This window comes from Chiroxiphia lanceolata, chromosome 9, assembly GCF_009829145.1.
Source record: "Chiroxiphia lanceolata isolate bChiLan1 chromosome 9, bChiLan1.pri, whole genome shotgun sequence".
In the NCBI taxonomy this organism is placed as follows: Eukaryota; Metazoa; Chordata; class Aves; order Passeriformes; family Pipridae; genus Chiroxiphia; species Chiroxiphia lanceolata.
The window spans coordinates 4,669,889-4,692,145 of record NC_045645.1 but is presented as its reverse complement, the minus strand read 5'-3'; the positions used below and the strand labels follow the sequence as shown (position 1 = coordinate 4,692,145).

The window sequence follows — 22,257 nt, the reverse complement described above, 5'->3', positions numbered from 1 at the left end:
AAGCACTGGAGGGCCTCTGACTGGGCTGGAAAGGTTGGGCTTCTGCTGCCTCGTGGTTACCTTAAGCCTGCAAGTGAGGAGAGCAGAGACAGTTGGATGCTCTCCATGTTTAGGAGGGCAGTTTCCCTCCTACATGCCTCAGCTAAGCCATCAAGTTAGTGACACGAGCACCAACTCAGGGGTTTAAAAGCTAACATGTATTTGTCACCACGGCTGGCAACATGAGACTACTGCTCCCCTTCCTTAGGCTTGCTTCTCCCCTGGGTTTTCCAGGCTTTTGGCTATCCCCACAAAAGCAGGTAACCTAACCCGGCTGCTGAGGCCCTGGGGAAACGTGCCACTGCTTCTGATCATAACCAAGCGTCTTAAGAAGAACCAGATGATACAGTCAGGAGTTCTGCTGGTTGCTCTGACATGAAAGGAGTGGGAAGGGAGGAGGGATTTTACTTCTTTTCCTTTTTATTTTTTTTTTCTGAGGTCTGTGCTTTCCCTTGCAAGTTTATAAATCACTTCACGGATCATTCTCCTCCTTTCAAGTCGGTCTGAGATTGATCCCCGTGCCCATGTGTTGAGCACACAGCCTCGGGAGCCCCGCATGTGCACGGCAGCAGGATGCATTCAAAGGCATCGCTGCAGGCAGCTGCCTGCAGGCAGCCCCTGCCTCGCCCTGGCAGCACCTCGGGGACAGGGGGTGAAGACAGGGCTGGGTTGGGGTCTGATGTTTCCTTCTCCTGTTTGCCCTTCAGGTTGCCTGTCCTGGAGACCACAGCACCGTCCGGCGACGTGACTCACCCCCACCACCTGGTGTCGGTGGTGCCCAGCAGGTACCCGCGCTGGTTCACCCTGGGGCACCTGGAGTCACAGCAGTGTGAGCTGGCCTCCACCATGCTCACAGCAGCCAAAGGTTGGTGTCAGGGCAGCTCTGGGGCAGAGTTGGTGGGATGGTGCTGCACAACAGCATCGAAGGGTTTTTCCTGGAGAAAAGAGGGAGCTCTTGCTTCTGCTCCCTCGAGCACTGGCAAAGACCGGCTGGGTGCCCCGCTGGCAGCCTGCTATGGGCAAGGTGTGGTGAACTGGCCTTGGAGCAGCCCAACAGAGTCTGTGGGGTTCTTGTCCCAAAGGGCTCGTGCTCCAGCAGGGCAGGATGGGAGTTTCCCAGGAGGTGCAGGCAAGCCTGCAGGGATGCCAGCCACAGTGCTGTGTGTCCTGGGTACTGCCCTTGGGTGATGCAGGACCGTGCCTACCCTGCAGCACAGTCAGCTGCCAGGCCAGTGAGCCCTGCCAGGCATGTTGTGGGTTCATGCCATGGTTTAGTTTGAAGCTGCTTATTGTTTGACCTCTGCTTTGTCTCTTCCTGTCATGTGGTAATGATCCTGCACAGGCTATTAGAGAGAGAAGACCTCCCTGTGCACCAAACCACAAGTGGCTTTTGTCAGGGCTGAAGATGGGATCAGCCATGCTGGGTGGGACACTTTGGTCCCAGCCACAGGGGGCTCGTGAAACACCTCCTCACTGGTCCCTTAGGCCTCTTCAGTTCCTGCCAGGCACAATGATGAAGGCGAGCACAGGCTTTTCATTAAACATCCCTCTGACCAGAAACCAACCCCACAAGGATACCTTGTGTCCCATGAGGGTCGGTGGCCAAGCAGTTACCACTGCCTGCTGTTGTCCTGGTACTGCCAGCCTGATGAGGAAGGTTTTTCCCAATGAGACAGAAGGAAAACGAACTGTCAGAAAGTTTGAGCCTCTCTGCCTTGGCAGCCTCTTCTCTCCTTCCAGCCTCCTCCTCTAGGCTGCTTTTCCAGGGCTGATGGTGTCCTACCCCTGACTTGCAGTGCCCTGATGGAGAGCTGGTACCTGGCTTATCCTTTAGATTTTTTTCTCCCTTCCAGTGCCTAATGGGATGAGGGGCATGGAGCCATTGGATTGCATCTGTTTTTCCCACTGTCCCCTTCCTTGTATGTTCCCCTGCTGCAGCACGTCCTGATGTGATCCCGTGTCCTCGCAGCCCCTCTTGCCTGCGCCCCCATGAGCCATTTTAGGGAGGCTTGGATTTTGGTGTGAGCGGCTGCGGTGGGCGGCAGGCGATATCTTTAGCTCTGAGTCACCCGAGATGTCTCCGTGTGTCCAGGTGCAGCGCTGGGTTTTTCACGCTGCTGTGAAAAAGTGCTGGTTGTCTTTGCATGAGGTTCATCTGCTCAGTCTATGAGAGTAGAAACATGAAGCTCGAACAAAGCAGAGAGACACAAAGCCAGTGTGGCACACTGGCACCTCTGCTCTGCACACACCCCGAAGGTCCCTCTCCCCATCCTGTGTGTCCCACATGGGATTTCCCAAGCTTAGATGCAGGATCATGATATTAATGTGCCTTGATGGGATCCTCTTCCAAGATCCTGCCCTATCTCCCAGTGCCATCACGTATCCTTCTAGCACCCACGACCCCCTATGGCAGGAGACACACAGCACCACTGGGTGTTGTGCCATGAACCCCCTTCTTTGGGGGTAGCTCAGCCTTCCTTGGTTGCAAGAGCTGCTTGCCTGATCTGGGACATGCAGGAGCAAGGTGCAGTGAGTCTGGGTGACCCCAGTCCTACCCTGCAGAGGGAAGGGACTTACTAGGCAAGACAGTATGTGTGCAGCAAACAGCTTTTCTTCTTCTTTTTAATGTTCTTGAATGAAGACTGACCTTTCTGCAGCTGTTCAGTACTGGACATCTCCCCAGACCCCTCCTTTCCTGGGAAGAAGCAGCTGTACAGCTGTCAAACTTGAGGACAGGGTGGAACATCCAGGTGCCTGGAGATGTCTGCTTAAGCTCCAGGACATGTCTGGAATCACTCAGGGTTGTTTGTCGTCTCCATGAGAGAGGATGAACTTGAGTGAGGATGGATGCTGTAGGATGTGTCGCCTCCTAGGGAGGACGCTCCATTTTGGACTGTTGGCCTGCAGGGCCAGACCCATCATCCTTGTGTGTCCAGAGGGGCTGGCAAGCTGAAGAGACTGTTCACATGGTGCAGGCAGGCGATGGGGCTCAAGGGCAAGATGGAGGGAGGCTGAGCCATCTGACTGTTCTTCCCTGCACACAGGGGACATGCTGCGCCTACGCACAGTGCTGGAGGCCATCCAGAAGAACATCCACTCCTCCTCCTTGATCTTCAAGCTGGCTCAGGATGCATTCAAGATCGCCACGCCAGCTGACAGCAACTCTGACACAACACTGCTCAATGTGGCACTGGAACTGGGGCTCCAGGTACGGCATAGTGCTGGGGATGGTGGTGGCCCTTCTGCCCCACGTGCTGTGGCAGCAACACTGGTGAAGGTCTTCCACCAAGCAGGGTGTCCCCCGTGGAATGAGTAAATTGATCCCTGCATGGTCCTGAGCAGGGGAGCTCAGCCCTGGGAAGCCCCTGTGCTTGCTGTGGTTTGGGTGGAGGTGAGGCAGTACCAGGGAGCTGGTAGCCAGCTGGACCAGGGGAATTTTTGAGGAGCACCACTCTGTTGGGTGGCTTCACTGGAGCCCTGTGGGGCAGCCGCTCACCCCAAGTTTGCCTCACAGGTGATGCGGATGACGCTGTCCACCCTCAACTGGCGGCGGCGGGAGATGGTGAGGTGGCTGGTGACATGTGCTACTGAAGTGGGTGAGTGCCTCACTGTGCTGGGGGGATTTGGCCTGCATGTGGTGGGAGTGGGGTTGGGCATGGGAATCCTAGGGTCATTTGTAGTTCTGGGTATCTTGAGTTCTCCTGGGTCTCCCATTTCTTCGTGGGTAACTGAGTGCACCTCAGATCACCAGCTGGCAGGGCTGGGGCTGCAGCAGTGGCTGGGTTTGGGAGTGGGATGGGTCCCCTGTACGTGGCCCAGGCCAGCAGTGCTAGCTGTGCCCTGCAGCATGGCAGCACAGGGCAGCCTCTGCCTGTCCCCCTCTGCCCTGTCCCTGTTGGGGCAGGGGCAGCAGCTCAGCACTGCTGTGGGCTGGCTTTACCCTGTCTCCAGGTCTCAGAGGAGCCCTGTGAACTGAGCCAGGCTCCAGGGATGTGCTCTGACCACAGTTTTTTTTTGCAGGGGTGAGGGCCCTGGTGAGCATCCTGCAGAGCTGGTACTCCCTGTTCACTCCCACGGAAGCCACCAGCATCGTGGCGGCCACAGTGATGTCCCACAACACCATCCTGCGCCTGAGCCTGGACTACCCACAGCGGGAAGAGCTGGCCAGCTGCGCCCGCACCCTGGCCCTGCAGTGTGCCATGAAGGACCCCCAGAACTGCGCCCTGTCCGCCCTGACCCTCTGCGAGAAGGACCACATTGCCTTCGAGACTGCCTACCAGATTGTCATCGACGCCGCCTCCACCGGCATGACCTACACCCAGCTCTTCACCATTGCCCGCTACATGGAGCACCGGGGCTACCCACTCCGGGCCTTCAAACTGGCCTCGTTGGCCATGACGCATCTCAACCTGGCCTACAACCAGGACACGCACCCGGCCATCAACGATGTGCTCTGGGCCTGCGCCTTGAGCCACTCTCTGGGCAAAAACGAGCTGGCGGCCATCATCCCGCTGGTGGTGAAGAGCGTGCACTGTGCCACGGTGCTCTCGGACATCCTTCGCCGCTGCACCATGACGGCCCCAGGGCTGGCCGGCATCCCTGGCCGCAGGAACTCGGGGAAGCTGATGTCCACCGACAAAGCCCCCCTGCGACAGCTGCTGGACGCGACGATAAGCGCCTACATCAACACCACCCACTCCCGGCTCACCCACATCAGCCCGCGGCACTACGGGGAGTTCATCGAGTTCCTCAGCAAGGCCAGGGAGACCTTCCTCCTGGCGCAGGACGGGCACATACAGTTCGCCCAGTTCATTGACAATCTCAAACAAATCTACAAAGGCAAGAAAAAACTGATGCTGCTGGTGCGGGAACGGTTTGGGTGAGCCCCGGCTCCTGCCGTGCTCACTGGCAGGGTCCGCCCGCAGCATGGGGACTCGGGAGAGAAGAAGGAAGGAAAGTGGAGATCACCTTCCCCCCATCGGCAGAGGCTGCTCTGTTCTGGTCTTCTGTTTCTTTTTTTTGTTTTCTTTCTTTTTTTTTTTTTTTTAAATGTTATTCTTTCTTGGATTTAACCATTTCACACACTGAGAGGATCCAGAGATTCCTTGGGCACAAACCAAAAGGCAACCACAGGGAAAAAGGATGGTTCACTCAGCCCCCTGCCCTCCCTTGCCAATACCAAAAGCTAACCTGGAAATCTAATACCTCTTTCCTGAAGGACGCGGTCGCTGGAGGGATACGAAGGTTGCAAAGTGTAAAAATCTTTAAAATTACGTGGGGAATTTAACAAAAAAAAAAAAAAAAGAACAAAAAAAAAAAAAAGAAAGAAAAAAAAAGCGAGCAAAGAAACCTGCGACACTAGAACCTCATGCGTCACCAAAAGCGATGGCTTTGCAGAGCGCTTCTCCCACCCGCCCGAGACATGCAAACTCCTCTATTTGTGAAGATACTTCAATAAAAACAAGTAAAAGTAACTGTTCTCAGGGATTGCTTACTAAAAGTAACACAAAAAAAAAAAAAAAAAGCATTTATGATACTGTAAATACTATAGTATATGTGTCAATTATTAAATTGTAAAGTTATAATTATTTATAATTCTGTCTTTTATTTGGGGGATACTTGAAATTGTTGTGGGCTGGGGCGATTATTTTTATTATTGCTATTATTATTATTATTGTTATTATTATTATAACTATTATTTAAAAAAACTACACAAAACCACAGACAAAAAGAGGAGGAGGCACGCGAACGTTTCTCAGGTTCCCATGGCATTGTCAGCAGCGAGAAGGGTGTGGGGGGAGGCGAACATCTGCTCGACTCACAGCCCTGGGACAGGCGGACGGACGGATGGAAGGAGGAGCAGCAGCCCAGCACTGGAGGACAGCGAAGGAAGGGACTCAGGGCAATGCTCGCTCGGACACACGTGGAGCTGGCGCTGGAGGATCTCCTGGCGGGTGCAGGGTGTGAGGTGCCTGGGTGGGCACCAGGGCCGCCTGGCTCCTGGGGAGGGAGGAGGCAGGTGCAGCCACGTCACCTCCCCGCACCGTTCTGCTTTCCAGCTCCGTGGTGCAGCCCATGCTCGGCCCTTCCCGGCTTACCCTGCACCAAGGGCAGACTCCAGCCCTGGGCCGGTGGCTCTTCGGTTTTGGTTCATTTCTTTGCCAGCGGGTTGGGAGGGCTGGGGGACCAGGGCCGGTCTGGATGGTGACTTGTAGTTAGAGAACGTGGGCTAGTTATCTGCTGTCTGGTTTGACTTTTAATTTTTTGGCAAGTGACTTGTGTCCGCACTCCGGCCAGGAAACCAATTGTACTCGGTCTCTGTCGCCACCGAAATAGCGGTCTTCAACCAGTCTGTTTCTCTCTTTTTTCCTTCCCTTTTTTTTTTTGCGTGCGTGCGTGTATGTGTGTGTGCGACCTCTTCATCTGATGTTTAATAATAAAAGGGATGAACGTTACCCCCTGTCTCTCTCCTGCCTTTCTCTGAAGTCAGGGGGTCACCGCTCTTGCTGGGCAGAGCCCCGGGGAGGAGGCAGTGTCGCCACTCCCTGTGGTACCCAGCTCCTGTGGGGGGACGGAGCAGGGGCAAGGCGTCCTGGCTGCAGTTCCCTGACATGCACGGTGTTAGCAGGTCCCTGCCCGTGCTGAAGGCGCTACCCTATCTGTGCCAGCTACAGCAGTGTTGACACCCACGTCTCGATCCATCCTGTAGCCAGCCTGGACCACAGTGAGTGTGCTGCAGTGTGGGATGGGGTGGCAGAGAGTCATAACTCCGGGTTCCTGGGTTGCTTTCTGCAGGGTTTGCTGAGCCCCAGGCAAGCTTGCCTCTGAGAATCAGAGGGAGATAAGGAGGTGTGCATGGGGGAGAACTCCAGGACTGGTGGGATGGTCGCAAAGAGACTTGGAGCTGGAGGAGGGTGATGGTGCCTCTGCTGCCATCCCAGCCAGTGTGGCAGGGTGCGGGTGGTGCTGGTTGGCCCCCAGGTGAGTACTTGTGTCTCCCACCCCCTCGGGGCTGCCCTGGGTTGATGTCATGTTGCCTATTGCCACCTGAGCAGGACTCTGGCACTGCTCATGCTGTGAACCCCCAGCTCCCAGGCTGTGACCCTGCCAGCCTCAGGCAGCCCACCTCCCCTAGCAGAGCTGAGTGAATCCATAGAGCCAGGAGATGCCTGTTGTGCTCTGGGCCCACATCCTCTCCTGCAAGCACAGACACTGTGCAGCCTGGCAAGGAGAGGCAGCTCCCCCACTGTGCTGGCACCCCTGTTTCCCCATTCTGACCAACAGGATGGGGCTCAGGGGCTCCCCCTTTCCCCACATGCCCCTCTAGCTGCCTGCCAGAACGGCTCATGTCCTTCAGGGCCATCCAGTTCCCTGTCCCCCCAGCCAGAGCCACACGGCTGCTGCGGAAAAGGTGCTGGTTTAATGCTACAGCCCAGCCTGGAGCAAGCCCTGTGACAACACACTACTTGGGCTGACTGTGCCCAAACCAGAGTTCTATCCCCAAGGCCCTAGGCTCAGCTGTGCTTGTTGATGTGACGGGAATGAGCGTGCACGGCCTCCACAAAGGCACCCACGTGTTCAGGGTTCATGTCAGGGTAGAGGCCGTGGCCCAGGTTGGCGATGTAGCGTTGAGTCCCAAAAGCCTCCAGCATCTTCTTCACCAGCTCGCCAATCTTCTCCTGTAGGCACGGTGGGAAACGATATGTCAGTCCCATCCATCCCAAGATATTTCCCACCTTCCAGTTCCCAGCCAGCCTAAGGGACTTCTGGGACACAAGCCAGCACTGCAGGTGGGGAAATTGAGGCAGGAGGCCTTTAATACAGGCTGGAACTAGCCCCGGTTGCTGAAAATGGCCATGGCTCACCTTGGGTGCGTAGAGAGCACAAGGATCCAGGTTCCCTTGCAGGGTGACATCTTTCCCTGTCTGTGCACTGCAGCAGGGAGGAAGCTTGTGAGTTGTTGCATGTGGTGCAGAGGCTGAGGGTAGCCAGGTGCCTGCGGCCCCCACTGCAGGACACCCAGGACCCCTCAGTGCAGCCCTTGGTCGCTGTGGCCCCCACTGCAGGACACCCAGGACCCCTCAGTGCAGCCCTTGGTCGCTGTAGCATGGTGGCCCAACTACCCCCACCTCTGGAGCAGCCGTCCAGGCCTGGGATGGCTCAGGGCAGAAGAGCACCTGAATGCTCTGTCAGACTCTTACCGAGCTTCCTGGGGCCGGATGGTCCAATCGAGACCGACCACCTCGTACCCAGCGTGGGCCAGGTCACGCAGCGCGTAGTGCGCGTCCTTCGCAAAGATGATCTGGGGAGGGAGGAGATGGGCAGTAGCTCTGCTATGGGTCAGGCCCATCTCCACGGGCCAAACTGGGACAAGCAGGTACCAGGGGATGCACCCCTCTCCAGCAGCCCCCAAGTGCCAGGGTCAATCCAGGCAGCCCCGACTTACCATGGGCACCAGGGGCAGCGCCTCCTCCTTCAGCTTGCTCTTGACAGCCTGGGCGATGTCTCGGATGTACGGCAGGGCAAAGTCCTGAAACTGCTCTGGGCCCAGGTGCCCTGCATGGGACTCAAAGAGTTGGAGTGCCTGCCAGGGACATGGAGTCATTTAGCTCAGAAAAGACCTTTAAAATCATCCAAGTCCAGTAGTTAACCCAGCACTGCCAAACCCACCACATATCCCCAGGTGCCACAACTACGTCTTTCAAATACCTCCAGGATGGCAGCTCAACTACGTTCCCATTGGGCTGGGAGAGCAACACCACAGTCCCTCCTCCTCCTCCCACAAGCTAAACCCTCCCTGCTCCCTGACCCCAGTCCCTGCCTTCCTGCCTAGCCCTGTCCCCATATCCCAGAACACACCTGCGCTCCAGCAGCCACCTGCCCCACCAGGTAGTCAGTGATGACATCGGCCAGCAGCCGCAGCAGCTGGTGGCTCGCCTCGGGGTGCCGGTAGAGCCAGCTCTTGGCCTTGGCCATTGTAGAGGAGCCGCCACCTTCAATCATGTAGGACATGAGTGTCCACTGCGGGCAGGAGAGAAGTGAGGAGAGTGATGGAGATGAAAGAAGACGAGGCACTGGTCGCAGTGCTGAAGGTAGGACCTGTGAGCACAGCTGCTCCTGCATTGAATGTCCCCCACTTACACAGCCCTGTAGCACCCACATCCGGAGGTGTCATGGCTGGTGTTACCCCAGGAGGGCAAAGGAACCCAGCAAGGAAACCCACACGGAGGAGCCACACCACTTACCGGTGCCCCTGAGAAGCCGATGAGGGGCACCCTGCCCTCCAGGCTGTGTCGTGTCAGCGTGATGGCCTGGAAGACATAACCTAGCTCTGCAGTCACATCCACCTTCTGTCGCAGTTTCAGCAGATCCTCCACCTCTTTCAGGGGCTCTGTGAAAGTGGGTCCCTTGCCGGGGACCATGACAACCTCCATGCCCAGCGCCTGGCGACAGGGGAGAATGGAGGAAGCAGGAATGAGGCATCCCTGAACTCTGCCCCGTTCCCAGCAGCTGCTCCCCATGGCATTGGCCATGGCTCTCACCTGGGGCACCACCAAGATGTCAGAGAAGATGATGGCAGCATCCAAGGGGAATCGTCTAAGTGGCTGCAGAGGAGAAGTGGCAGCGTCAGTGAGGGGCTGGGACCCCTCCCCATGGAGGACCCGGACAAGCACATGAGGCAGTGGGGTCTCCAAGCGCTGAACAATTTACTGGCACCGCCTGGGGAAGCCAGACACAAGGCTTCTCCCCATCCACGTCTGGTCAGGGAGAGGGAGACACACAGACCCTGCTGAGGAATGCTCACCTGCAGTGTCAGCTCACAGCACAATTTGGGGCTCCGGCAAGTGGCAAAGAAATCCTGCGCTGCTCGGGTCTCCCGAAACTCTGCAAGGGACCAGCACGAAGGTTACCGGGTGCATGCTGAGGGCCCCTCGCTGCCCCCGACATGCCTCCACCGGCTCACCTGGCAGGTACCGTCCCGCCTGCCGCATGCACCACACCGGGGTGTGCTCCGTCTCCTCCCCGCGCGCCGCGCGAAGGAAGGTGTCGTTCTTCAGCTTGGGGAAGCCCTTGGGACTACGGGAGAAAGAGCAGGTACAGGCTGTCACCCACGAGGGGTTTGGGGCAGGGGATGCCATGGCCAGCGGCTCGTCCCCACTCCCCAGCCGGTGACCGCAGGAAAGGGCTTGGGCCCAGCTGTGACAAACGTGATAAATTCTCCCCACCACAGTCCAGGGCCTCTTCCTGCTGGGGGCTGCGGCGCCCTCCCTAGGGAGAGGCGATGCCCGGCGCAGGGCCCGTGAGATTAAGTTATCGGGGCCACCAGTTGCTCCCGCCTGGAGAGGTTTGGGACGAGCGGGGCGCGGGGGCGGGCAGTCCTGCCACCGGCGGCCCCGGCCCCTATCTGTGCCGGGCCACGCGTCCCCAGCCCCCCGCCGCGGTGTCACCACCGAGGGGCTGCTGGAGCCCGACCGGCCCCGGGGAGGGGAACCCCGAGAACCGCGGGGCCATGGGGACAAAGTCCCCAAAAACTCCACCGTGGGACCGGCAACTTCGTTACCACAGCAGTACCCCTGCTGATCCGTCCTAGTGCAGACCCAGTACTCGCAGTGCCTCCCCAGTGCAGAATCAACCCCCACAGCGCTTCACCAGTGACCTCAGTGCCGGACCCCGGTGCCAGCACCACAACCCCAGAGCCACCGCAGTGCCTCTCCAGTGGCCCCAGTACAGGACCCCGCCACCAAAGCACCATCCCTAGGGCCCCTACAGTGCCAGATCGCCATTCCCAGAGTCACACGAGTGTCCCCAGTGCAGGACCCCAGCGCCAAAGCACCATCCCCAGGGCCAGATCGCCGTTCCCAGAGACACACCAGCGTCCCCCATGCAGACCCCGGTGCGTGTCTCCCGTCACCACACCAGGAGGAGACGCAGGCCTGCCCGGCCCCGGTTACTCACAGCAGCCGCTCGCCACCCTCCATCTCCTGTGCCGCTCCTCAGCCTCCGCGTTGCCTCCCGACGGGGCACGGTCCGCCCGGGCCCGCCCCCGGCCCGCCCCGCCGGCGCCGCCATCTTGCCGTAGTCCCGCCTCTCCGTCTGCCGTCATCTTGCCCCGCCCCCCTCCGTACACCGCCCCGCCGTGCGCCGCCATCTTGCCCTGCTTCTCACTCCTCCGTACGTGGCACGGGCGCCGCCATCTTGCCTGTCGGCGGGCGGGGTCCGTCGTAAACCGGAGCGGGGCTCGGCCGGTGCCCGGTGCGCGATGCGGGCGGGCGGGGAGGCGCCGCACCAGGTGCTGGGCCGGCTGCGGTTCCTGCTGCAGTGCAGCGAGTGCTTCCGCTGCGCTCGGGCGCTGCCCGCCGCGCTCTGCTACGTGCCCAAGGAGGTGCAGTACAAGATCTGCAAAGACCCTGCGGCCGCCGCCGCCGCCGCCGCCCGCAGCCTCCTGAGCGTGTGGGACAGCCCGGGGCCGGCGCGGGGCGGGAAGCGGGCGGCGCGGGCCACCATCGAGGTGCGGAAGGGCGGCTGCCTCCGCGCCACCGGCGAGGAGTACTGCAACGGCGCCGGGCTCTGGGTCAAGCTCAGCAAGGTAACGCGGGGGCGGCGGCCCGCGGAGGGCCCGGCCCGGCCCCGCCTGACCGCCCGCTGTCCCCGCAGGAGCAGCTGGAGGAGTACCGGAGCGGCTGCGATCTAGAGGAGGGCTGGGTGCTAGTGTGCAAACACGCCGACGGCGGGGACCGGCTGGTGCCCGTGGAGTCCACGGAGCGGATCCAGCGGCAGCAGCAGCTCTTCGGGGTTGACTATAAACCCGTCATCAGGTGCGGGGCCACCGCGATGCCCCGCTGCGTCCCCGGGAGCGGGGAGGTGCTCACCCGGGACCAGCTGTCTGGGGGCTCGGGAGGCTGCCCCTCGGCCCTTCCTGCTCTGGGCTGGAGAAACCCAGCCCGTTAGGACATGTTCCATGGAAATGAGGCAAGAGGGATGCCGCACGTGGAGTGAACTGGGTTGGACTTGGGCACTGTCCTTGTCACCTGCCCAGCGGGGTGTGGAAGGAGTAGACATGGATGGAAAGGAAAGGGTGACAGTTGAGGCTGGAGGTGATGGAGTATGGTGGGGCCTTAAACCCAAATCTTCCCCATAAAGCTACTCCTTGTTCCTCTTGGGATTTTCTCATTCCCTCCACTTCTCTGTGTTGTTTCAGATGGGAGCAGGTGGTGGATCTGACATACTCCCTGCGCCTCGGAGCAAAGCCCAGGCCCATGGAGCAGGATGAGGCTGCAGTAGAGAAGCTTCGGTATGAACTGTTTTTCGACTTCTGCTTGTTGGGGGACAAGCTGCTGTCTCTCCCTGGCTGCTCAGACAGCTGTCTCCTGCAGATGGGGGTGAAAGGGAGGGAGACAAGCAGTGGGGAACAGCTCTGTGCATCACAGTCTTGTCCTAGATAAGCCTGCAAAAGGCAGGAAACAGGGCAGTTCAAGGCAAGCAGGATGCAGACCTCCGTTTTTTGACCCATAAGCCTAGCTTCCTCTGGCTCTCCAGACCCAGTAATCCCTTTTCCTTGGTAGGTTTGTACCCCCAACGTGGACTTATGAATGTGATGAAGACCTAGTGCATTTCCTGTATGACCACATTGGGAAGGAAGATGAGAACTTGGGCAGCGTTAAGCAGTACGTGGACAGCATCGATGTCTCGTCCTACACGGTGGGTTAAAGGGACAAGGCTGCATTGGCCCAGCTGTGCCATGGGGCTGTGGAGCATGGAACTTGCTGTGCTGCTCTGGACTGGACTGGGCTATGTTTGAGAATGTGGCAGAGAAGCCTGGAGAGCATCATGCAGCATGTTGTGTAATGTGCCCCTGGAGGGACAGTGGTTTGAGAAGCCAATGCTAATATTAGTTGCTAAGCTGATTTTAGGGAGGGGTTGTTATTTTGTGCTGTGTGTGTGACCTCAGAGCACCTCGGAGGGCCAGTCCCAGTGTCCTGTGCGCTCTGTACTCCCCTTGTCTACCTACAGCCAGGCAAAGGGAACGGGCCAGTGTGATGCCCCCTGGCACTGAGATTCATGACAAAAGTAACTGCTAAAGGGAAGTTAATCCCACGCCCATCTGATCTTCCTTTCATTCATTGCCCTCTTCCAGGAGGACTTCAATGTGTCATGTCTGACTGACAGCCGCGCTGACACATACTGGGAGAGTGATGGGTCCCAGGGCCAGCACTGGGTGCGGCTCAACATGAAGAAAGGCACCATTGTCAAGTGAGTCATCTCTGCTCTGCACACTGGCTTGTGACTGGGACAAGTTCTGTGACTCCCTCTCTCTGCCTGAGTCTGTCATGGCCCAAATATGCCCTGCACTCCCAGCCCCTCAGCCTTTACTCTGCCTCTGGGTTTGAAGGGGTCTTGGCATTGTCACAGCTATCTGGGGATCAGAGCACCAGCTGCATGTGCTTGGTAACAGTGTGACCAGGCAATGAAGGGGAGCAGCGATGGGTGTTCGGATGCGGTTGCCTTCTCCTCATGTCCTGCTTCCCTTTGCAGGAAGCTGCTGCTGACAGTGGATTCCAACGATGAGAACTTCACACCCCAGCGGGTCGCTGTGTACGGGGGCGAGGGGGACAATCTGAAGAAACTGAACGACGTCTGCATTGAGGAGTGAGTGGATGGAGGTACACAGGTTAGCGTGGCCCTTGCAGGGGCTGGAGGTGCTGAACACTCCAACCCTAAGCAGTCATATGGCCCCAGCCAGGCTCTCTGAGCTGTGGGTTCACTCTGCCTACAATAGCAGACAGCACAGCCATCAGTGCTCTCCCAGTCTGATTGTGGGACTCATCAGAATTATGTCACCTGGACCTGTGTCACCAGCAGGTTCAGGCGTTCAACTGTATTGCAGGCAACTGGGTCTGGGTGCCTGCCACAGGCTCCCATTTCAAAAGATGGAAACCCTCTTCCCTTACAAGCATCCAAGTGGATTTTGGCAGGATGGGTGAGAGAACAGCCTTTCAGCCTTCATCTGTGCTGTGTTTGCAGCAGCTACATTGGGGATGTGTGCATCCTTGAGGACATGACAACACACCTGCCTGTCATCGAGATCCGGATTGTGGAGTGCCGAGGTAGGGCTGGCTGCAGTGGCCACATCCATAATGCAGCTGTATGATACTGTATGTTAAGAGTTTGTTCTGTGATTTGTACTTCTTGTCCCTGCGGGCTTTTTCTGATGAGATGCAAAAGAACCAAGGGAAACTCCAGGGAGATCTGATATTTTGGAAATTCTCAGCTTTCATTCTATCTTTCTCTGCCTTCAATTATTTAATTTTTTTCTCCTGTAAATGCCCCACTTTACAGAGGTATTTCAGGCTTTCAGTGCCCAGCCCCAGAGCTGGTGGAGCTGGTCACATTCCTAATGCTTTTGCCTGTAGACCTTCCTTGCTGGAAGCCTTATTTCCTCTTGGTCATATCATCCATGCTCTTCCTTGGCAGATGATGGGATTGACGTTCGTATCCGAGGCATCAAAATCAAATCCTCCCGACAGAGGGACTTGGGGCTCAGTGCTGACATGTTCCAGCTGCCCAATTTGGTGCGCTACCCTCGCCTAGAAGGGACTGACCCCGACCTGCTGTACCGGCGGGCCGTGCTTATTCAAAGGTACTGTGTGGAGGGGAGCAGACAGGTGGGGTGGCATTGCCTGCAGGGGTTGCTGCCATCTCCAGCATGCGTAGGGCTGGGTGCTGTAAAGTTGTGTGACTTCCTTTGGGACAGACATTCTGGATGCTGGAGAAAATAGCAGAATCATTGGGGAGCAAAGTGGGCTCTCTGGGGTAGCTCCCCTAAGCTTTCAGAGGAGTTTTGCAGCTCAAGTTCAGTGTCTTGTGTGTTGCAAGCACAGCGTATCTGTGCAGTGTGGGGGCATGTATATGCAGAGTCCCTTGTAAGGGAGTGCAAGATTCACTGCAGTGCCCAGGGAGTGGGAATTTAGTACCAAAGGCTGTGTGATGTGAAAAACCACACTGGGTTTGGTTTGGATGAGTTATTATTTTTCTGCTTGTGTCCAGGGGGTGCTTTGTCTGAAATAGACTTGTGCAGATCCCTGTTCCTCCTGCATTGCAATACCTTTTTTGGGATTTAGGTTCATCAAGCTCCTGGACAGTGTCCTACATCACTTGGTGCCAGCGTGGGACCACACTGTTGGCACGTTCAGCAAACTCAAGGTGAGCAGTTCCCTTGATGTCTTGTTGGGGCCTCATTCTGTCAGGGTGACGGTGTTTGGGCTGTGTCAAGGGAGGCAGCCAGTGCTTGTTGCCTTTAAAGCAGCTCAAGGGAAGTACCTGGCTGAGCTCAGTTCATTAATGCTGTGAAAAGTGATACTGTTTAGAGGTCAGTTTCCTGCTAAACCACAGATGTGGAAGCATGTAGCTGTGGGGTAACAAGAATCAAACCAGAACATTTCACCCTCCAAAACACTTGGACCATAGCAGCACTGGGCACGTGAGCTGGATGCACTTCCCTTACAAGATCTAAGCCCAGGACACTCTGTTCCTGCACTTACTGCCAGCAGCTTTGAGCTGGATGTGTCCAAACTGCAAGGCTTTTACCAGTAACTCATTTCTGGCTTGAATAAGCTTTTGCTTTCCATCTTTCTCATAATGCTGAGTTCATCCCTCCAGTTGTCTGTTTTCTTTACATCCTCTCCAAGAATACATATGCTGGACATAACTGGGATAGCTCCATTCTGTGTGTTTCCAGGCCAGCTCAACATAGGACCCAAAGCATTTGAGGATTCTTGTTTGCTTAGAGGAGCTGGCTTTGATTACAAATGGGAGGAAAAGTAAGATCAATTTTCTGGTGGGAGTGAGGGTAAAGGAGAGTCTAAGCAGTACTGGGGTGTGAACATCAGATGACAGCTGATGGATTGAGGACTGAGCTTCATGTCTCCCTCAAGCCAGAATGCAGAATCTTTTAGAGGCAGAGGGGGAGCAGATATTGCCAAGGAGAGTCCGTCTGTGTGGGAAGGCAGTGGCCCTGGGAAAGGGAGAGACCTGGCGGTGTGGTGTCTACAGTAGGCAGTAGGTGACATGTTTTGTACATACCTGTTGGCAGCACATCAAGCAGTTCCTGCTGCTGTCCAAGAAGCGCACGGCCCTCATTACCCAGTGTCTGAAGGACTCGGAGACCAGCAAGCCCAATTTCATGCCGCGGCTCTACATTAACCGACGCCTGGCTATGGAGCACCGGGACAACCCTGCCCTGGACCCCAGCTGCAAGAACGCTGTCTTCACCCAGGTACTGTCCCTCCTGGAAGGGTCCCTGCTGCTCTGGGGAGAGTGGGGCATCCCAGAATGAGAATGATCCACATAAAGGTGGGTGGAAGAGACAGCTTGGAGCTGGAGATACCTAGAGCCCTCAAAGCCTCTTCACATGACTCTTAGGCTCTATAATTACATGTGCTGATGATCCCATACCCAGGAATAACATGCAGGAGGTATTTGGGATCTCTGAGTTGAAATCTGTACTCTATCCTGGATGCTCTCTGTGGCATGTTGTTAATGCGGAGTGTAACAACCTTGTTACACTAAAAGGGCAGCAAAGAATTCTTGTGTGACAACAGTCATGCGGTTGCATACAGTCCTGTGTCATGGTTTTACAGCAGTGCTGATCTTCCTGTGCTCATTTTCTGCCCACCTCTAAAGGATTTAGTGCTCTGTGTGTGCAAAACCAGCTCAGACTGCTGTGAAATTTAATGTGTTCAGTGCACCTCTGAGGCTCAGAGGTGGGACACTGTAATTTGTGCTCCCTTTCCAAAAATGAAGGGTTTCTAGACCATTTAGAGACCAGCTTCAGTCAGTATTTAATGGTTTGGGGCAAACTAGATTTCTTCCAATTTCCTGCCTTCACTTGGCACCAGTTCCCCTGGAGAAGGGATACCAGCCTTGATCTTCTCTGCTTGTTGCAGGTATATGAAGGCCTGAAACCCTCAGACAAGTTTGAAAAGCCTCTAGATTATAGGTAAGTGGTGTCTGGATGAGAGGGGGCATCATGAAGTGCTGGGAGCTATGTCCTCTGTCACAGCAGAGCATTTGGGAAGCCTCTGTGTGTCCTGTGCTCTGGAGAGGTTTTGCTAGGACAAGAGCCAGTTCAGCCATGGGATGAGGGCCTGTTGCCCAAGGTGTCACCTTGCTACTGAGGATGCAGCTGTCTCTGGAGATTGAGATCTTGTCCTGTCCTAAGCCCAGGCTGCTCCACTGTAGTCCCCTGGTGTTTCTGCTGTGCCTGCTGCTTTCCCAGCACCTCCTTGGCTTTGAGCAGCACCTCAGGCAATGCCTGGCTTTCTGCAGGTGGCCGTTGCGTTATGACCAGTGGTGGGAGTGCAAGTTCATCGCAGAGGGCATCATCGACCAAGGTAGGGACTGCGCAGGGCTCCTCTGGAGCAGTTGGGGTTGATGAGCTGTTCCTGTAGGGGCTCTTGTTTGCTCCCAGTGTTACTGCCCGTGGAGGAGAGAGGGAAGGCAGGTTGCCTTGTCCTGCTGCTCCCGGCCATTTCCTAGATGCTGCTTGCTGGGATGGGGATCAGACCTCCATTAGTCACTAACAACAGCTTTACCAGTGTCAATGCTCCTTCTGGCTGTCCTCCCTAGGCCAGGCAGGGATGTTATTTCTCCTGTCTTATTTCCTCTGGTGCCATAAGGCTCTGACAGGAGCCTTCTGCTAAACCCAGGACCAGGTTGGACCAGGATTCCTCATCTTTCCTCCATAACTGAGGGTCAGCACATGGGGAGTTCACATCTCTAAAAACGTCCTTCTCTTGGGGTTGCAGGTGGCGGTTTTCGGGACAGCCTGGCGGACATGTCAGAGGAACTGTGCCCCAGCTCAGCAGACACCCCTGTGCCTTTACCCTTCTTTGTGCGCACGTCCAACCAGGTGCCTTGGGTCGGGATATCTGGGACAGACCCTTCTGGGCCTGGAAATGCAGTGCTGTCCCTGTCCCCTCGCATGCCAGGGACATACCTGCTTCAGCTGGTCCAAAGCTTTTCGTTGTGAAGGGTTGGGTAAATTGTTTTGTGGCATCTCATTTTAGAATATGCTAACAAGTGTCTGGATACTGACTGGTCTCTCACTGGGAATATTGTGAAGGAGGAGGGGGGGGTTAGCCCACTTCTGCTGTGAGAAGTGCCCAGAGGCATGGCAGGGATGGTCTGTGGTGTTTCACGCTGTACTGAGATCATGACTTGGAGGTTTGCCTCCCACTCCTGTAGGGTAACGGCACTGGAGAAGCCAGGGACATGTATGTCCCCAACCCATCCTGTAAAGACTTCCCAAAGTATGAGTGGATTGGGCAGATCATGGGAGCAGCTCTGAGGGGCAAAGAGTTTCTGGTAAGCTTTCAACACCATCCCTGCGAGATCTGCTGCAAAGGGAGTTGTTAGCCCCCTCCTGCAGCCTGTCCAACAGGAGCATGGGAAGGCTCTGGGTCAAACACTGGGACTAAAGGTGTTTGGCAGGGTTTGGGGCTGAGTGATTTGGAGAACTCAGAGGCTGAGTCTTGGGGGATGCTGCTGAGAGCTTGGGAGACAGTGCCTGGTCTCTGCTTAGCTCTGATGAACTCTGCATGTGGACAGGGGGAGCAGGGAAGCTGCTTTGTGTCTGTGTTGTTGAGCCCTATGTCCTTCTTTGGGGATGTCTCGTTTTCACACAGACTCAGCAAAATCTCTGTTCTCCTTCAGGTCCTGGCTCTTCCTGGCTTCGTATGGAAACAGTTAACAGGGGAGGAGGTCAGCTGGAGCAAAGACTTCCCTGCTGTGGACTCTATGTTGGTGAGAGGCACAGCCTCCCAGTTCTTATCCTATTCCTTGTGGCACTCAGCAGTGTGGTGATTTGTGTCCCTGTCCTCATGTACTTGCTTCCTCCTGCGATCTGTCAAAGAAACACACGCTACAAAGGGCAGCTCTTAGCTATAGGGTGCATCTAATGTTAATATAGAGATGCAGCCATACTGACTGCTGCTTTAAGCATGCAATGGCCCAGGGTCTGCTAAACAGCTCTACGGCAGCATATCCCATGCTGTGTCACTGTCACTTGTGTGGGAAGGGAGGAGACGGGGACCTGGGCACATCACTGCTCACTGGGCGTCTCTCTAACAAGCACTTATTTGGGGCCTGGGCAGGTGAAGCTCCTGGAGATGATGGAAGTCATGGACAAAGACACCTTTGAGTTCAAATTTGGGAGCGAGCTGACCTACACAACAGTGCTGAGCGACCAGCGCGTGGTGGAGCTGATCCCCAACGGCAGCAACACCGTGGTGCGCTACGAGGACCGCAAGGAGTTCATCCGCCTGGTGCAGGAGGCTCGGCTGGAGGAGAGCAAGGAGCAGGTAATGCTGTCCCATAGTGTTGGTGGTCATCAGTTCCCAGAGACACCCTGCCAGTCTGCTGCTGGTAAAATGCATCGTGGTTGGTGTCCCTGTGCTCACTAGTGCAATGGTAGCCAACCCTTCTGGTGAGGTCCTGGAGCCGATGGAGTTCAGAAGCAGAGTGGCTTGTAGCAGCATGGGTGATACGGGTTTTTATTCCCAGCTCTGACACAGGCTTCCTGAACGAACTGGGATGCATCCCTCTGGAGTTCTGTCCCCTTCTTCAGGTTCCTTGGAGTGTTTGCTGAGCAGTCATATGGCTTACATCCAGTAGAGTCCCTGAGCTCAGCCATGAGTCAGGGAAATGGGCAAGACATGCTGCTTACCTGCCCTATCTCCTTTTCAGATCATGGCCATGCAGGCTGGGCTGCTGAAGGTGGTGCCCCAAGCTGTTCTTGACCTCCTTACATGGCAGGAACTGGAAAAAAAGGTCTGTGGAGACCCTGAAGTTACAGTTGATGCCCTGAAGAAGCTCAGTAAGTGAAGGGCTCTGCTGAAAATTCTTTTCCTGAAAACAAGACTGTCTTCTGTCTGTGCTGGGACAAGGAGAGGTGTGGGAGGCTGGTGTTAGCCTTTATTACAGTGACAGTGTGGGCCTGTGTACTTCCTGGCTTTAGCTAGGTGCTGATGGGGGCAGAGGTGTCTGTTGACTCCATGCTGGGCCTCAGAGTAGAGTCTGGGGGATCCCTAGCTGCCAGTGTCTGAACCCCTGTGGAGCTGATATGTGGATCTGGCTGATCCACAGGGATCTGTCTGCATGTGTCTTTTGCACCTTGGGTCTATGTGCTCACACCCTGTGGGCACCCAGAGGTTTTTTCCTGTGCTAGCAAAGAAGGAGAAGCTGGGATCTTTAATAAACTCCTTTTCTGTGTCCTTTCTGCCAGCCCGGTTTGAGGACTTTGAGCCACAGGACACCCGTGTTCAGTACTTCTGGGAAGCACTCAACAACTTCACTAACGGTGAGCGCTTTGCTCTGTCCCTGCATATCTCATGCCATGACAGCTCCTGCATGCTGGCTGGGAACTGGGAGGGTGAAACCAACCCTCATTGCTACCTGGGGAACAGCTGGGAGCCAAGGAGAGCAAGCAGCTGGGCTGAAGGGACTGCTTGCTAGCACTGGGGATACCTGGAAGCAGCTGTACATCCCTCTAGGGTTTGCTGATACCTTTGCTTTTCCTTCACAGAGGATCGCAGCCGCTTCCTCAGATTTGTCACTGGCAGAAGCCGCCTTCCAGCACGGATCTACATCTATCCAGACAAGATGGGGTAAGTCCATTCTTCTGTAGGCTGCAAGGCTGACAGATCCCATGCCAAAGGGATGTGTGATCTCATCTCCACTGCCTCACTTGTCTGCTGGTTCTAACTGGTTTGTCACCATCTCCCCAAGCTCTGAGACGACAGATGCTTTGCCGGAGTCATCCACCTGCTCCAGCACTCTCTTCTTGCCCAACTATCCCACGTAAGTTCTGGTGCTTCCCTGTGTCTGGGAGACCTGTGTCTGGGCTCTCTTCTTAACCTTGGTGCTGACCCATAGGGCCACACTTACGTCTCCTGCCTGTCCCATGTGGCTGTTGAGATTCTCTCTGTGAGCAGCTGGTGAACATCTTGTCCTCTCAGCTGGCAAATGGAGCAGTGGAAACTCCTCCTTATCTTTATTTTTTTTTCCCCTTCTGCCATCCCTAGAGCCAAGGTGTGTGAAGAGAAGTTGCGCTATGCTGCCTATAACTGTGTGGCCATTGACACAGACGTGAGTCCATGGGAAGAGTGATGTTGCAGCCTGACCAAGCAGCATGGACAGTCATTCAAGAAAACTGTAGTGGGAAGAACTCCCTTGTTTTTCCGGGATGTGTATATATAATAAACATATAGGTGAAGCCTGGCTCCCAGAGTGGATATGGAGGTTGGGTCTTCACCAGGGTGGGAGCTAGCTTGGAGAGTAAATATGATTGCAATAATGAAATCCTGGCCCAGCTCTCAGGCATCAGGAAGGTCTGGTAGGCTTTTGTAGTGAGTTTCTTCTCCACGTGTCCCTGTTGTAGCTCTGCAAAGCTCACTCCACCCAGGCTGCACTCTGAGTGGGACAGGGACATGAAGCTGCACAGCACAGAGAACTCTGAGCTGCTGATGAGACTGCGGGGGAGGCTCAGAGATGCTCAGTGTGTCTTGACCACATTCCCTTGCCTTGTTCCTGCCCTCGCCTTAGGCTAATGGAAATGAGATCATTCATCTAGGATTAAGAAGAAAAGGGGTGGGCTGGTGGCAGGTGCTGCAGGGGTGCCTTTGGCCACCAGGTGTCATGACAGACCTGCACAGCAGGACTGTGGGTGCTTTGGAATGGACTCCCGTGCTGTTACATCGCACAAAATCCAAGTTCTGTGACCACCCGTGGTTCCTTGCACCCCTTGCACAGCAGTGACTGCTGGGGGAGCTGCTCCCCCACAGGAGGTGGAAACTGTCTATTTGCTTTTTCCTCCATAACTTTCAGTTCTGCATCCAGCATGCTGGTGGCTTGGCAGCTGTTCTCCCAGGCTCTTTGAGCCTTAATTTTCTCCTAAAAGCCAGTATTAACACTAATCTATTTGAGTTCTCATGGAGCTGTGCAGGCAGGGCCAAGCTCTCCTCACAGGTGGCAGGGATCAGAGGCAGGCATGGCAGTACCAGGCTCTGCTCTTTGCTGAGGGAAGGGAGGTGTATGTTTCAGGTGAACAGGGAAAGCCTTTGCCCCAAGGCAGTGGAGAAAGTCTGGGTATCAAGAGTTGGAGCTCCTTGAGCAGATGGGCATGCAGTGTGTGAGCAAGGAGTGGGCAATGAAACCTTTACA

General features: G+C 55.9%; 3 protein-coding genes across 5 annotated transcripts in view; 2 read left to right on the top strand and 1 right to left on the bottom strand.

The window, feature by feature from the left end:
* ZSWIM5 (zinc finger SWIM-type containing 5) overlaps positions 1 to 6,494 on the top strand; it is a 98,421-nt gene extending 91,927 nt beyond the window's left edge. The window contains exons 11-14 of the mRNA XM_032695812.1: positions 747 to 904; positions 3,084 to 3,247; positions 3,554 to 3,635; positions 4,060 to 6,494. Coding sequence (XP_032551703.1) covers positions 747 to 904; positions 3,084 to 3,247; positions 3,554 to 3,635; positions 4,060 to 4,922 — 1,267 coding nt within the window. The 3' untranslated portion in view covers positions 4,923 to 6,494. The remainder of the gene's footprint in view (positions 1 to 746; positions 905 to 3,083; positions 3,248 to 3,553; positions 3,636 to 4,059) is intronic.
* UROD (uroporphyrinogen decarboxylase) lies at positions 5,067 to 11,233 on the bottom strand. Of its 3 annotated transcripts, none has more exons than XM_032695815.1 (10): positions 11,166 to 11,233; positions 10,004 to 10,116; positions 9,845 to 9,924; positions 9,582 to 9,644; positions 9,285 to 9,482; positions 8,899 to 9,060; positions 8,486 to 8,623; positions 8,241 to 8,341; positions 7,905 to 7,971; positions 5,067 to 7,718 (listed from the first exon to the last, which is right to left on the bottom strand). In XM_032695815.1, exons 1-10 carry the CDS (start codon positions 11,186 to 11,188, stop codon positions 7,554 to 7,556), a joined length of 1,110 nt encoding a protein of 369 aa, XP_032551706.1. In that variant the 5' UTR covers positions 11,189 to 11,233; the 3' UTR covers positions 5,067 to 7,553. The 3 variants fall into 3 exon arrangements, with proteins under 3 accessions (XP_032551706.1, XP_032551705.1, XP_032551707.1); XM_032695814.1 differs by lacking the exon at positions 11,166 to 11,233 and adding an exon at positions 10,996 to 11,109; XM_032695816.1 differs by lacking the exon at positions 11,166 to 11,233 and adding an exon at positions 10,690 to 10,893.
* LOC116790662 (E3 ubiquitin-protein ligase HECTD3-like) lies at positions 11,156 to 21,315 on the top strand. The gene is made up of 21 exons (XM_032695813.1): positions 11,156 to 11,626; positions 11,695 to 11,855; positions 12,239 to 12,331; positions 12,603 to 12,738; positions 13,175 to 13,290; positions 13,573 to 13,686; positions 14,062 to 14,144; positions 14,512 to 14,677; positions 15,159 to 15,240; positions 16,130 to 16,312; positions 16,983 to 17,035; positions 17,365 to 17,429; positions 17,844 to 17,947; positions 18,283 to 18,402; positions 18,751 to 18,840; positions 19,191 to 19,397; positions 19,783 to 19,912; positions 20,321 to 20,395; positions 20,621 to 20,702; positions 20,824 to 20,895; positions 21,120 to 21,315. Exons 1-21 carry the CDS (start codon positions 11,300 to 11,302, stop codon positions 21,202 to 21,204), a joined length of 2,544 nt encoding a protein of 847 aa, XP_032551704.1. The 5' UTR covers positions 11,156 to 11,299; the 3' UTR covers positions 21,205 to 21,315.
* The last annotated feature ends 942 nt before the right edge of the window (positions 21,316 to 22,257 follow it).